The sequence below is a fragment of the Atractosteus spatula genome, chromosome 2 (assembly GCF_055471065.1).
Source record: "Atractosteus spatula isolate fAtrSpa1 chromosome 2, fAtrSpa1.hap1, whole genome shotgun sequence".
NCBI lineage: Eukaryota > Metazoa > Chordata > Actinopteri > Semionotiformes > Lepisosteidae > Atractosteus > Atractosteus spatula.
The window spans coordinates 3,168,799-3,183,649 of NC_142707.1; the positions used below are offsets into that span (position 1 = coordinate 3,168,799).

Genomic DNA, 14,851 nt, shown 5'->3' on the forward strand with positions numbered 1-14,851 from the left:
AGGCACGTCATGTGCCAGCGCTGCCAGACACTATGGACTGAGCCGCTCCAGTGTCCCGACTGCAGAGGAGGTTCCAGCAGACCGGCGGGGCAGATGATCCGGTCACCCTCGAGTGACCACACCAGAGCAGGACCGACACAGCAGACCGGTCCATCTGAGAGATCGTTCCAGATCTGCCACCCGCACTGCTGCTGAACCTGCCGGCAGACACAGTGACAGGACAGTGAGGCTCCATGCTGCCGGCCTGAGAGCAAGGCGACCTCTGCTCACACCTCCTGGACGTCCCACCCGACTGGCCTGGGCTGGACAGGGGCTGCGATGGACTCGTCAGCAGTGGCATCGGGTCCTCCTCACGGATGAGTCACTCCTCAGCCTGTCCCACGCAGACAGGAGGCCCAGAGTGTGGAGGAGGAGGTGTTGCGTTTCTTTTTTCCATCAGTATATATATAATTAAAATCTAAGAGCTTTATTGGAATTACAGTTACAGTTTGCATGTATTGCGTTACAGTAAACGGCAGCAATATAACAGAATGACTTCTTCTTCTTATTATTATTATTCCGCTCCGAGAACGCCAGGTGCAGCCTCGCGCTACACGCACGCACGCACGCACTTCGCAGGCCGGGGTCTGCGAGGCGAGGGGCTCGAGGCGGCACGAGCCCAGCGCTGCGGGCTCGCGCGACGCCTCCACACCTGCAGCGCCTCCACAGCCTCGTGATGCTCTCTGCTGCCCTGGCCGCGGGTTCACTGGCGTTTCTGTCGAGGGATATCTGCCCCCGTTACTTACAGTCGGTAAATCTTCAAAAAGCCGTCAAATGCAGCGTGAATTCTGATGAATTATTACTTTTTTCGTTTGTATCTTTAGTGAACCAGGCTGGCGGAGAACGAGCTGCACTGGCGAGTTTTATGAAACGAGTTGAGGAAATCTGTTCTCTCTCCGGCTGGTACGAGTAGGAGTCGAGTTTCAGACGAGCCTCTCAGGCGGCGGAGAACTCGTGTACCGGACGAGGACGCGGGGATTCATTGCTCGGGGAAGTCTTATCTAGTCTTGCGCTCGAATTCTCTAACTGTGGACCGCTACTCGCTGGGGTCAGTAAGCTTGAACACAAACAAAACCGTCGAGTCGCTGAAGTACGTCGAATATGCCGATATGTAGACTGAGGCCAAGTACGTCAAATATCTTTACCCAAGACTGCAGCCAGTCGCGCACAAAGCATCATTAGTGGACGCAACCCGGAGCTGCCCGCTTTATTCCCACAAACTCCATGTCTTTATTCCCACAAACTCCATGTCTTTATTCCCACAAACTCCTCCCTCCGCCGCTAAACCGAGCAGCGCGGCGCGCGGCCCTCCCTCTCCCTCTCTCTCTCTCGAGGGAGGGAGGGAGCGCGCGAGAGGAAGAGCGAGCCGCCCAGCGCGCCCCACCCTTCCCGTCTCGAGCTCGGCTCCAGCAGAGCCCCGGTACCTGACCGCAGGGCGCGCGCTCCGAGTCCTGCCAGCGCCCGTGTCCGCGCGCTCCGCCGAGGAGAGACCCGACGCAGCTGCAGAACCAGCTACAGTTGACACACATATATACACACACACACACGTCTCTTGACATGGAAGTTTGACCCTTCGCTCGGAGCTACGTAGAGGATTGTACTCAAGCAAAAAAACAACAACCCAACAACAGCATTTTGTTTCGAGTTTCGACCCAGGACGTAAGAGGAGGAACAGTTAGCAGACGGCTTCTCGCTGCTTTCGCACGGTGTCCGTGCGGAGATTTGCCGCTCTGGTTTAAAAGTTTTGCACTTGCGGATCCATACCGCTTCCATTCGAGTCTGCGGGCCGTTGGTCGGAATGGCAGACACGGAGGCTGGGAGCCCGGCCGGGAACCCCGTGGCGAGACTGAGGGCGTACATTCGGACCCGCAAAGGAACCATTCTGGCGGCAGAAATTGTAAGTTGGGGTTTTTCTCTACTCTCGCGTCTGCTCGTTTTCCTTCGTTCCGCTCGTTGTGTGTGTGTGTGTGTGGCGGAGCGTCCACACACGGGCTTTGCGCACACGAGCCCCGTTTACCGAGGCGCTCCAGGCGTGAACGGCCGTGCTGAAGCCCGCTACGTGTCGGGAGGGTGAGGTCTGAAGCCTGTCCTAAAACGCGAACGACTGTCTCAAAAGGACCGGCGCTCGGAGACTGCTCCCAGCGTCCCTTCGACTTTCCTCCGGCACCTGGGCGGCCGGCGGCGCGTGCCGGCTTCACGCAGCAAACCCGCCGCGCGGCTCGCGCGCGAGTGCCTCGCTCGGGGACGGCCCGCGGTCGCCGTGGAAACACGCGCGGCGGAGGGGCTGCTCTCGGGGCGCTCGCGCTGGCGACGGGCTCGTTTTCACAGACGCGTCCGGGCTTGAGCGCCGGCAGCGCGGACAGCGGGGGCGGGTCGGCGAGCTCGGCGCAGATTTGCGCAGGAACCGCTTTCGCCGGCAGCGCAGAAGTCCACAAATAAAATCGATCATTACCCTCAAAACCCTTAAACGGCACACTTTCGCTTTCGCGTGTACCCGCCCCTGGGTGTTTTTTTTAGATGTAATAATTGCAGCGTGTTTTTTCTTTTTATTGCAAAAAAAAAACCCGACACAGACGTGTCGAGTGTTCTACTTCAGCGTGGTGATGAATGACAGAATGTCCTGCAGAGCGGAGCCGCGCACTTTTAACTGAACAGTTCGGCAGAGCCGCGGCTGGGACAGACGGTGTTTTCCGGAAACTGTCGAAACAGCCGCCGCTCCTTCCGAAGCGACTTCGAATTTCCTGGAGCGCTCGTGGGCTTCCTTCTGCTTTGCTCGCGCCGCGGGAGCGAGGCTTGCGCTGTCCGCGTGCGCGGACCGGGGTTCGGCCCAGCGCTGAGCTGAAACAGTTTCGCGAGACAGGACTGACGCCCCTCGGTATCTACTATCCCACCTGTCCCTCCTCTTATCCAGGGCCTTTGCTGAACAGGCGCTATGAAGTACTTCATAAAGCAGCCTGTGGCTGATCATTGCGCGCTTTCCCTGTTTGAACTAATGCTGTTGCTCTCTCTTTCAAGAATTACGTTCAGTGACAGCAGATAATCTTTTTTTCATTATAGTTTTTATTCAAACATCATGAATGCAAAAAAAGGTGACAAAATACGGAAACAGATACAGAAATAGACATTTCTCTGCCAGAGGAATTAACAGTTATTAAAGCCGAAAATTACGCTTTTTACATATTTCCATTGTGTAAGATTTGCAGATTCTCGTCCGGAGAGACGACCCGAACTCTCATGTCACTTTCTGGCGACATTATCATCCAGGCCGAGTTCTTGGGCTGCTGGGGTTCGACGTTTTGTTCTGTATATCAGAAATATCGGAAGTGGGAAAGCTGTGGAAATCAAAACGAACACTTAACTCCCTTTTTTCCACTACCGGCACGTTCTGGGCTCAAGGCATCGCTGATATTGGGACAGACGCGGCGATTAGTTAGTAATCAAAAAGGGGTGAATATTTTAAACCTTTGTTTTTTTTAAGCAACAGATTTGCGCAAGATCGACCTGTGTTAACTCCGGGGCTCAAACTCTAGGGAGAGTTAAGACTTCAAAATGGTGACACGGGAGACGGGGTCGGGTTCAGACCCTTACCAGCGACCGGAAACGCCAATAAAAAAACAGAATGTGCCGGAACGTCTAACCTGGTAAATATTTCCAGCAGGAGGTCTGTTCTCCGGCACCGGTCCAGAGGTCTCCCGCTGCGGAGAGCCCCAGCACAGCTCGTCTTGCAGGGCACCCCGAGTCCCCTGTGTCCTAAAGACCAATAACACTTGCAGGTTCCCGATCAGCGAATCAAGCCTGCCGTTGAATGCAGAGAAATATGTCCCTAGGAAGTGTCTGCGGGTCTTTGTTTCTAGTGATCTAGTGAAAATACGGAGTTTAAGTTCAGTTGGTCCAGGTCTTTACAAACTGTTGATTTGATGGCTGGTTATAAAAAAACAGCTGCTGAACAGGGGCTCCCCAAGAGCGGGGTTGGGGGTTCCAGCGGTTTTGGGGCAAAGGAACCGCAGGACACCCCACCCGTCTCGACCGACGGAGAATCTGCACTGGGCGGGGTGTGACCAGTGAAATGACTCCTCTGGATGTGTTGGGATTTGGGTCTGGAAAAGTCCCACTGTGCGTGTTTTTCCCTGTGCTCCGTGGGCGTTGTGTTTTTGGAAAGGGAGGGCTCTGTCGTTGCTGGAGCAGTGTGTGGGGGTGTGTGCCCTGCTGCGGGCATCCAAAGTCTGGGGGCTGGGTGTGTCCGTGCTGGATCTGATGTCATGCAGAAGGTGAGAGAACTTGTGTGTGTGTGTGGGCTGCTGTAGCTTAAACCTGTTTCTGTAAATACGCAGACGGACTCCGGAGGCGAAAAACATTTCTGTAATCTGCTCTCGGTCGAGCTGATTCTCAAGCACCAGTGTTTGATTCCATTCGATTTGTTCGAAGATTTTGATTTTAATCAGAGCACTGCGTTGCGTTTATTCAGCATCTCAAAGTGCTTTACATATAGAAGGAGGACCCACTTTATTCACCCACCTGGGAGACGCACGGAGGCCAGTCCGCAGCAGCAGCCCCACCTGGGAGACGCACGGAGGCCAGTCTGCAGCAGCAGCCCCACCTGGGAGACGCACGGAGGCCAGTCTGCAGCAGCAGCCCCACCTGGGAGACGCACGGAGGCCAGTCTGCAGCAGCAGCCCCACCTGGGAGACGCACGGAGGCCAGTCTGCAGCAGCAGCCCCACCTGGGAGACGCACGGAGGCCAGTCTGCAGCAGCAGCCCCACCTGGGAGACGCACGGAGCCCAATCTGCAGCAGCAGCCCCACCTGGGAGACGCACGGAGCCCAATCTGCAGCAGCAGCCCCACCTGGGAGACGCACGGAGCCCAATCTGCAGCAGCAGCCCCACCTGGGAGACGCACAGAGCCCAATCTGCAGCAGCAGCCCCACCTGGGAGACGCACGGAGGCCGGTCTGCAGCAGCAGATCAGGGAAGAAAGAGAAATGACTTCATCAGCTGAATGAAGGGAGAAGCTCAGGGAGGCCAGATTGTTCGAACCCGAGTGGAATTCAGTCGGGACACCGGGACTGATACTCCAGCTGTTACAGGCAGCCCAGGGATCATTAACGTCCAGCAGCCGAGCTCCTGTGTTACAGCAGGGGGCGGGGGCAGCCCTGGTGCTGTTTTCACAGTTGGCTGTAAGGAGGGAGTGTGAAGTTGTGTGGGCCGACTCTGTGCCTGGAGAGCCTGTGACTAACTGCTGGCCTTAACCACCAGGCCCCCGCTGTCAGACAGCCCACTGCCAGCCAAACGCTGCAAGCTGCTGCAAGGCCTCTGGCAGAGAGGCAGTCCACCGGCTCTTTTTGTTAACAAAATTAACTTTATCTCACAATAAACATCTCACAGCGAGCGCACACTCTACCAATCCACACAATCTCTACAGTACGACACTGTCAAAGCCTTCTCATACAGGGTCATTGTGCTTTATCAGTCAGAGCAAGGGGAGGCTGGGGCTGCATCTGCACAGTGAAACCCTGCCCCCTGCTGTTGTCCGTGCCTCTCTCCCTGCCCCAGCTCTGAAGCTGCGATCCTCCAGCCTTTTGCAGGAGCTCAAAGGAACACGGTTTTCCTCCTTAGTCCCTGTACGGTTCCCACTGTCCCTTCCAGCTCCCTTGTCCCTGCAGAGGGACGTCAGCCTCGCTTCCTGGGTGGGGAGGAAGTGGCGGCTGGCCCCGCCCACAGGAAGAGCTTTCCCAGCAGGGATCGGCGGTGCAGAGTTCCCCCTCCCTGCGGGGCCGGCGGCTCCGTTTAAAAGGAGCCGCACCGGGAACGGGAGGAGGCAGATGAGCAGTGGAAAACCCAGGACAAGTGCCTCCTTCCCTGCGGCCGCCGCGCGCTCCGCCTGTGGAAAACCACATTTCCCACGAGGCCGCCTGACTCACCGCCTGTATATTTAGACCTCTGCGAATTCCTGAAGGGCCGAGAAACTATTTTGGAAGAGGAGATTCCAGGCCATACAGGGAATTGCACGTCATATATACATACGCTCCCCATCGATAGCCGCCTGGACTCGCACGTGGGCCCCCGAGACCGCCGTCAAAGCAGGGAGGCTTTCTAGGTGTGTATTCATGGACACCGATATTCATAGAGCAGTAGAAGCCCCAGAGTGTCCGTCAGGAACTGCACTCGCACTTTCTCCCAGCCGTGTCTCCGACAGGGAATGAAAGAAACTGGCCTCACTGCCTCCCTTTGCAGGAGCGTTTCAGGATCCGCGAGAGCGCAAGATGTAAGGCACAGGCAAACAGCACCTGTGGGGGAACACGCAAGCTCCGCACAGTAGGTACCCCGGTGCGGCACAAAGCCCGGGGGCTCCGAGGCGGCCCTGCTAGGTGACGCGCCCCTGTGCCGTCTGCCTTGCGATTATCATGAAAGACATGGAAACCGCTCAGGTTTTGTAGTGTCAGCAGTTCTTTCCATTGTTTTGCTCAGTTCCATCCGACTGAGCCGCCTGAAGTGTTTTGAGAGGGAAGTCCCAGAGGTGCGATCGGGATATACGGCTCCGCTTGGCTCCGGGGCTGTTTGGCACGTTTCTCCCGCGCCAGCCTGGAATCCAGAGCCGGTGGGATCAAGGTTCGTGACCCTGGCTGGGTGAATGCTTCACATTCCCAGCCCACGTGCCGCGTGGAACTGGGAGCTCTTCTTCCAGCCCGGTCTGGAACTGCCCCAGCCGGCTCGGACCAGGGCTGTCCTCAGGCTCCGGAGGGGAAGGCAGGCAGTGCGGACAGTCCTGTCTCGGGGGTCGCTCGTGGGGCGCGGGGGTCGTGACCTCTCTGTAATGTAATGTCAGAAGTGATGTGATGGACGAGCGAGTAAGGGCAGGTTGTGCAGCAGACAGTTCACCGCAGAAACGTTCCAAAGTGATCAGAATGCAGAGTTAGCAAAACCATCATGAAACCAAAAGCAATATTTCTATTGGATTAAAAGAGGTGTGTTCACCAGCCTGCTTGATTGCAGTGTCACAGGGCCATAACGCATCACCAGTGTCTCGTTCTCAATCTCGGAATATGGCAACTCGCGATGTAAATTGGAGGATTTACAAGCTACTGTGTACATTTTACTTTCATTGTGGTTGGAAATGCACTCATCAAGGCTGGTTCTTTCCAACGGTGAGCTATAAAACTCGTGTTGCAGGTCCCCTTTAAGAAGTGGGCGGGTGACGGGACACACACGTCCCTGTTGCGTGCTGTAGGCCTGTGCTCGCAGGTGACTCACCGACAGGCAGCCGGATCTGGCTGAATGCCCTCGTCTCTAGGCTCTCCAGTGGCTGTGCTGGCCGGGGCAATGTTTGTAGTTAAACATAGAGCTCAGTGCCAGTCCCGTGGAAAGATCTTGTGTATCCAGTTTGATTTTTGTTTTTAATTCTGTTTTTTTTGTGGATGGTGGAGTCGGTACTGAGCCTTCTCTCTGCTGCTCAACAGCTTGTACTAAAACCCCTCTGCCCTGCCCCCGTGCCTGACCTCTGCAGCTCTCCTCGAAATAGAAAGAGAGCTCCCCTTGTTCCCGGGAGATAGGGACTCCCTGATTGCCTGTTGAAGGACAGGGGCCGAGGCACTGAAGAGCTGTGATCCTCTGTCACAGAGCCACAGGCCTGCAAACGCAGGTCCTGTTCCAGCCTGAGAAGTCAATTAAACAATTAGCCTCAGTATTTGCTAAATTAGATTAGTATAGTGTTTTCGCCACGGAGCCTGGTTAGAAGTATTACACTTTTGCAGCTAATTAAGTAATTAGTAATTAGTAAAGTAATTAGTCCAGCTGAGTATTTCAGAATGTTGGCGGAAGAAGACCCAAGGACACTGGGCCTTCGGGAATTGCGTCTGAGACCCCTGGTTTCCGGGGAATTAGGAACGCCTCCGTGACTCCGGGTCCGGGAAGCGGTGGTCATCCAGGTCTCCTGCTGCCCCGAGCCGTTTGTGGGTGAAGATAATTAGTGGCAATCGCGCTAATGAGCCCTGAACCTCACGATAAGCGTTATACTAATTAATCTAGTTGAATTAGGGGCCCCACTTGTGCACTGAAAAAAAATCACGCTGTGGTTCTGCCCAGGAGTTCCTGGAAGGATTTAGGGACCTGCTGGCATCTAGAAGAGCTCCCACAGGAAGGAGGATTGTAGGAATATTCGGAGCCAGGAATCCATAAAAATTCCCTCATCTCCGTCCAAGCCCTGCAGCATTTGCAGGAATAGCCAGGAGCAAAGGGAGTGGTCAGTGGAGGTGGCCGCTGGCCGGTGTTGGAGACTCACGATGTCCTCTCGGTGCCCGCGGGCAGATCGAGGTCACAGAGGGTTAAAACAGAGTTGGGCTTTTTCCCAAACTCTCCCCACGCTCCGAGGCGCCAGTCCTGAACAGCGCTTCATTGTGGGGCTTGTGTACAGAGCCTGCCTGTGCCAGTCTCTCTTTCTGTGAAATAATGAGCCCTTGTACCGGCGCCGCAGCCCGACCGGGCCGGAGCAGCAGAGACCGCCACGCCTGCCCCCCCCCACCTCCGCTCGGCCGCTGCACGCAGAAGCCGGATTCGCGTCTCAATGACGAGATGTTTCCTCACACGATCCCGACAGCCTTCAGCGTCTGCAGACAGACTGAGGACAGCCTGACCCTGCAGCCCCCAGCCCTGAACCCACCAGCGCTAGCGTACCTTGCTGGGAGGTAGAGTCTGAATTTCGGTTGCTGTCCCTCTGCCCCCTTTCCCGGTCCAGATAGTGTGCGGCTTGCACAGCAGTTCTGAGCTGCCTCAGATTGTGGGGACTTCACCCCTGTTACTTTATTTTGAGGGAAATGCATGCGAGGTCGCAGAAATGCAGTTTCCCTTTCACTTCTGGAGGACGGTGTGGAAAAGAGCTGGTAGCTCAACAAAGCCTGAAGCATGTGAGACAGCTGGGCTCCAGGAGTCTCCTCCGTTCTGCCAGCGCAGTGTGATTTATGTTAAGTGCTTGTACACTGACGCTGACTTTCCGAACACAGCTGTAGAGCAAGCTGTCAGGCTGCAGATTTGACACGGCGCCAGCAGGGGCCTGTTCTGCTGTGCACTGCAAGCACTGTCCTCTGTCGGAGCTCAGCCTCAGCCTTGCGGCATGAGGTTTGTGGTCTGAGGTTCTGTAGGTGACTGCTGGGGCTGACTCTCACCACGGCATGCACAGCACCGACTGACGTTCAGGTGCGCAGCTCTGGGTGTGTATCGATGTCAGGCGCCCTGCACACCGCTGCTGTGAGATCACGCTGGTGATAACATGGCCGCGCGACCGCTGTGCGTCACGTGGTGCAGGCCAGACCGCGCCGCAGTCTCGCCCAGGGCCTCTCCTTCCCGGCCGACAGACGGATGGATAAAATTGGTGTTCAGAGCTTAAGAAAACCTGCAGGGCCAAGAAGTGTCTCTTTCTGTGGTTGGGTTCTATCCCTATGAATGCGATAGAGGGACGAATGTGTTAGGGGTTGTTTAGCGTTACGTGCTTAGCTGAGAGTGATGCAAACCTCCCCCACACACACACACTTTTCTGAGGAATGAGTCAGGAAGCTGTTGCACAGAAGTAGCTGGGGGGGGGGGGGGGGCGGATGAGAGAGTGTGAGAGAAATGAGCAGAGGGAAGTCCGTAAGGCGAGATATATATTCATACACAGGAAAGCGGAAGCAGGTCAGATTAGGATCTAACCTTACAGATCCTAATAACTTATTTAGAAACTCAGTTCTGCTCCTCTCCTCAACTGTGCTCTTCCCAGGCTGGTGCAGAAGTGATGACCGCAGGGCTGTGTCTGTGTGTGTGTCTGTGTGTGTGGGTGTGTGTGTGTGGAGGGTTCTGTTTTTCAGCTGTTGCCAAGACCCAGGAGGTGGCTCTCAATGCCACTGTCCATGGGGCAGAAAGCAGAAAGCAGTCCCCAGCAACGTTTCAGATTCTGTCTTCCTCAGAGTCCATCCAGCTGCACTGGAAGTTGCTTGGCCACCTTTGAGGCTGCTGCCCGAGCACTGTGTGGGGGGGGGGGAGATGCTGGGTAATTTTAGAAGCGTCCACGTTGGCCTCTCTGAAGGGATCAGTGCTAGTGTGTGGTGTTGCACAGCTCCCTCTCCTCTGATAAACACGCCTGTCCAGGCCTGTCAGCACGTGTGATGAGCACGTGTGGTGAGCTCATAAGCCCTGTCCAAAAACACTGCCGTTAGAGGGCGAGCTGCTTCACAAGTCCCTCACAAATGGAGCCTGGCTGTCTGTGTGGAGCGTGCATGTTCTTCTTGTGTTCATGTAGACTACTGCAGGATGCTCTGCTTAAGAAATGAGTGGGAGCAAAAAATATGCAAATACACAGCTGCTCCAGGATGTGGATGGGACAGACGTGTCCTATAGCTTTCCCCCTGACTTCATCACAGTACACATGTGTAGTGGGGATGTATCCAGAACAGGGAGGCACGGAATCGCGACCTTAATCCCAGAGTCTTCCTACCTCTCTAGGGAGGTGCTCTGCCGCACCAGAAATGCAAGCAGGAAATTGCCCTCCCTTATCAAGAGTGATGGCTTTGCCAGATTGCATGTCCAGAGAGCACGTTTTAAAAAGCGCAGACGTGCTCTTATAAGGGCAAATGAAACGAACGTCTGTCTGACTCGCTGTCGAGACTCTCTTCTGGCTCAAACTGGACTGAAGGAACAGCCTGGCCCAGCTGCCCAGGCGCAGTCAGTCTTACAGGTGTAAACATTCTATCAGATCCCCAAGGATCTAAACTCCATCAAATCCAGACTCAAAACCTTCTTCTTTAGAAGATCCTTTCCTTGACTGGTTCTGTTCTTCACCCCTCTGCTCCTACTGTATCCAGTACCCCATCTTCTGTCTCCTCTCATTGTCTATCCTTTTATTGTTGTTGTTGTTCTGTAAAGTGTTTTGAGAAGCTGCCTTTAAAGGTGCTATATAAAATGAAGTTTATTATTCTTATTCAGTAGTTATATATTTATTTTCATCAGCTGTACTGTACTGGGGTAGGCGAGTACCGGTGGTACCAGAGTCGAACCCAGCAGACACCTGAGGGAGCTGACAGCTGTTTTGTGTCCCAACAGTTCCTCGGCTTGATCATCCTGATCTGCTACGCAGCCTCCAGGTATGGGGGCTACACCGCCGTGGCCATCTGCGAGATGATCTTCGCCATCATCTTCTTCGTCATCTTCATGATGGACCTGGACAAGCAGTTCACAGTCCTGCACTGGCCCTGGACCGTGAGTGACGCACACGCACACGCACGCACGCACACGTGTCCAGCATAACGCTTTGATCTACCAGGATTCCATCATGAGGTGAAAGCACATCCTCATTGTTGGTTTGTCAGGTGTTACAGTCTTTGGACATTTCCTCAGATGTCCTCCTCATTTTGTGTACAGACACATGGGCAGCAGTGAATGACTGGGAGACAGTGTAATACACACACACACAGGCATACTCGTACAAGGATACTCACACACACACTCATACAACACAAATGGATGCTCACTCAAGCACTCATACCCACAAACACAAAAACACACACACATACTTGTACAAGCCTGCTCACACTCATACAAGGAATGTCATACACACACACACAAGCTCGCACTCACACTCGTACAAGCATGCTCATACACACAAGCTCACACTAACATTAATACAAGCCTGCTCCTACACACTCACACCTGCTCACACTAGTACAAGCCTGCTCCTACACACTCACACCTGCTCACACTAGTACAAGCCTGCTCCTACACACTCACACTCGTACAGACATGCTCATACACACACACACACACCTGCTCACACTCACACCCGCACAAGCATGCTCTTACACACTCACGCACACAAGCTCACACTCACAGTAGTACAAGCCTACTCCTACACACTCACACACACAAGCTCACACTCACTCTAGTACAAGCCTGCTCCTACACACTCACGCTCATGCTGTGCCCTCACGTTGTCGTTTCCTTTCCGCCCACAGGACTTCTTCCGGGCCGTCATCGGCGCGGCGCTGTACCTCATCACGTCGCTGATCTGCGTCATTAGCACAGGAGACGGCGCCCGCACTGCTGGGGGGGTGAGTTCCCCGGCATTTCCATCCCGAGACTCCCTGTTTCCTGGGCGGCACGGTGGCGCAGTGGTCAGCATTGCTGCCTCACAGTGCTGGGGCCCCGGGTTCAATCTCTAGGGTGCTGTCTGTGAGGAGTTTGCACGTTCTCCCCGTGTTCGTGTGAGCTTCCTCCCACAGTCCAAAGACGTGCTGGTGGGTTCTGGGAAAACTGGTGCTGGTGTGAGTGTGTGTGTGTGTGAGATGGACTGGTGTCCTGTCCAGGGTGTACCCTGCCTTGCGCCCATTGCCTGCTGGGATAGACTCCGGCTCCCCTGCGACCCTGTTCTGGGAGAAGCAGATAGATAACGGATGGATGGACTGACTCCATGCTTCCTTGAGAAACCACGTTCTGTAGCTGTTCATGAAGCGTCTGGAAAGCCAAGCGGCTCTTAACGCTAAGCTCTGCATTATGTGCCGGGTGCTGTTTTATGGTTTTAACATTCTAACGACTGCCAGCTGTAGCTCATTCCAGTCTCCCTCTGTGCAACAGGTGCAACGGGGGTCGCTACAGAAGTAATTCTTGCCTTCTGCCCTAAGACAGTACAACACATCCACTGTGTGCCTGGGCAGGGGCAACATTGACCTGTTTTTGGACTAAACATAAAACTCTGCTTACATCTGGTTTTGTGCAATATATACTAGGGATTTGTGCAATATGTTTATAATGTGCAATACAACTTTTTGTGTATTGAACTTTCAGGTCTGTTTTTGTATATTTTGTACCGTGAGCAACTCTGTATAATCCATTTTGTACTTTTACTGCACTTCTCACTGACTGTATTGTATTGTTGTCTTATTGTATCATTTCGTTACACTGTGCTGAGCTGCTGTTACTCTGCAGTTTCCCTCACGGGCTCAGTAAGGTACCTGTCTCCCTCTCCCTCGCTGCGCTCCAGGTGTTCGGACTGATAGCAGGGATCCTGTACTCCTACGACTCCTATCTCAGCTTCCTGTCCCTGAGGTCGTCACGGCAGCACACTGCCGCCTCCACCGGTAAGATCGACGCGCACGGACGCGGCTCAGGGGCTCCCCGCTGCTGCTGGCGCCTGCTCAGCCCCCTAAGTTACGGAATTCAGCATAAAACTGGCTCTGTGGCCACAGCCGGCAGAGGAATCCTACTCCGTTGGGCCCCTGAGCCAGGCCCTTCACCCCAGCTGCTCCAGGGGCGCCGTATAAATGGCTGACCCTGCGCTCTGACCCCCAGCTTCTCTCCCTGTCTGTGTGTCTCCTGGAGAGCAAGCTGGGGTCTGTGAAAAGACAAATTCCTGATACAAGAAACTGTATATGGCCAATACAGTGATCTAACTGGGGCTCATGCATCCACAGTAATGGATTCCTGCGCTGGAGCATGCGGGCAGGTTGTGTCTCAGCTCTGGCTAGTGGGACAGGGCTGGGGACACGTCCCTGGAAAGTCGGGGGTTCAGATCGCCAGGGGGCCCTGCTCCTACTCAGAGCCTGAGTCCGTCTCCTCTCTGCCCTGCAGGACCAGTGGACGAGGCCTGATCCGCGCCCTCGCTCCCAGATGTCTCCGCGGGGAAGAGAGGCGGGCCGGGGAGCGCCGGGGGACAGGGAGCTGGAAGAGGAGCCAGGATGGACAGGCGGCGCGGCGCGGGGGGTGCGCGGTACTGGCCGGGGAGGGGGGTGGCCAGCGCTCGGCGCTCAGCGCAGAGTGGTCATGGCAGCAGGACTCTGCGTGTTGCAGAGACTAGGACGAGACGAGAGGAGTGTGGCTCAGGACTAGCTCAAGAACTTCCTTCACTGCCGCCCCTCCTCTCCACCCCTCTCTCTTCTCTCTCCATCCCTATCCCCCCCTCTTCCTCCTCTCCACCACTCTCCTCTCATCTCTAACCCTCTCCCTTCCTCCTCTCCATCCCTCTCTCTACCCCCTCTTCCTCCTCTGTATCTCTCTCCCTTTCTCATCTCTATCCCCCTCTTCCTCCTCTCCACCCCTCTCTTGTCTCTATCCCTCTCTCCACGCCCCTTCCTCCTCTGTATCTCTCTCCCTCTCTCCTCTCTCCCCTCAGTCCCTCCTGTGCTTCAGTCTCACTCTGCTCAGCTGGGCTCCTGCTCACTGTTAAAGAGCTTCTCCGTGGGCCAGCTGCAGCCCGGCTCACAGCTCTCGGGACTTCTCTCCCTGCATTGACAGGCGTCTGTCTTCTGCTCTGCAGTGTTTTTCACCAGCTGTGTTTTCCCCTGTGTCACAGAAGCATAGTGCCCCCCTAGTTTCAGGAGCCTAACAGAAGTGTCATCCTGCTCAACGTGCTTCGGATTAACTGTGTTTTTGATAAAGAGGTGTATGACCAGGTCTGGGAGAATTGTGATTAAAAGGTCCTGAGGATGTGTGACTCGGTGTCATCTGTTAGTCCTGCGTGCCGAAGTGGACCAGGACACCGGGACACTGGGACAGGACAAGACCATCGCTGCAGGACGGGTCCCGGTTAGAGAGTAGGTGCCCTTCGCCACCCCTCCCCCCAGCCTGTCTGGGGGTGATGCTATAGGTGCTTGTGGGGACCCCCCCCCCGGGCAGGCGCGCCCCTGACTGTCAGGAGGTGTAGGACGCAGGTGAGGCAGAAAACTCAACCCTCAAGAATGAGTGCTTTCTGGGGGCGAGGGGCTGTCCCTGCAGCTGCTGGGACGGCTGAGACACTGCAGACAGAAGCGACGTCATCTCCACAAGCCGGCCGCTCCTGCCATATATGGCCCGAGCTGTCC

At 55.2% G+C, this 14,851-nt stretch overlaps 1 protein-coding gene across 1 annotated transcript; it reads left to right on the top strand.

Annotated features, from left to right (window-relative positions):
- The first annotated feature begins 1,376 nt into the window (after nt 1-1,376).
- Nucleotides 1,377-14,477, top strand: plp2b (proteolipid protein 2b). The gene is made up of 5 exons (XM_088937241.1): nt 1,377-1,936; nt 11,103-11,258; nt 12,011-12,106; nt 13,036-13,132; nt 13,623-14,477. The coding sequence occupies exons 1-5, from the start codon at nt 1,838-1,840 to the stop codon at nt 13,640-13,642; spliced, it is 468 nt and encodes a 155-aa protein (XP_088793367.1). The 5' UTR covers nt 1,377-1,837; the 3' UTR covers nt 13,643-14,477.
- Nucleotides 14,478-14,851: the final 374 nt, after the last annotated feature.

Bases quoted from the DNA above. Each gene is read 5' to 3' on its own strand.
- plp2b (XM_088937241.1), top strand. From the start codon at position 1,838: ATGGCAGACACGGAGGCTGGGAGCCCGGCCGGGAACCCCGTGGCGAGA. The intron at 1,937-11,102 runs GTAAGTTGGGGT...GTGTCCCAACAG, and splicing joins CCATTCTGGCGGCAGAAATT to TTCCTCGGCTTGATCATCCT. The intron at 13,133-13,622 runs GTAAGATCGACG...TCTGCCCTGCAG, and splicing joins GCACACTGCCGCCTCCACCG to GACCAGTGGACGAGGCCTGA.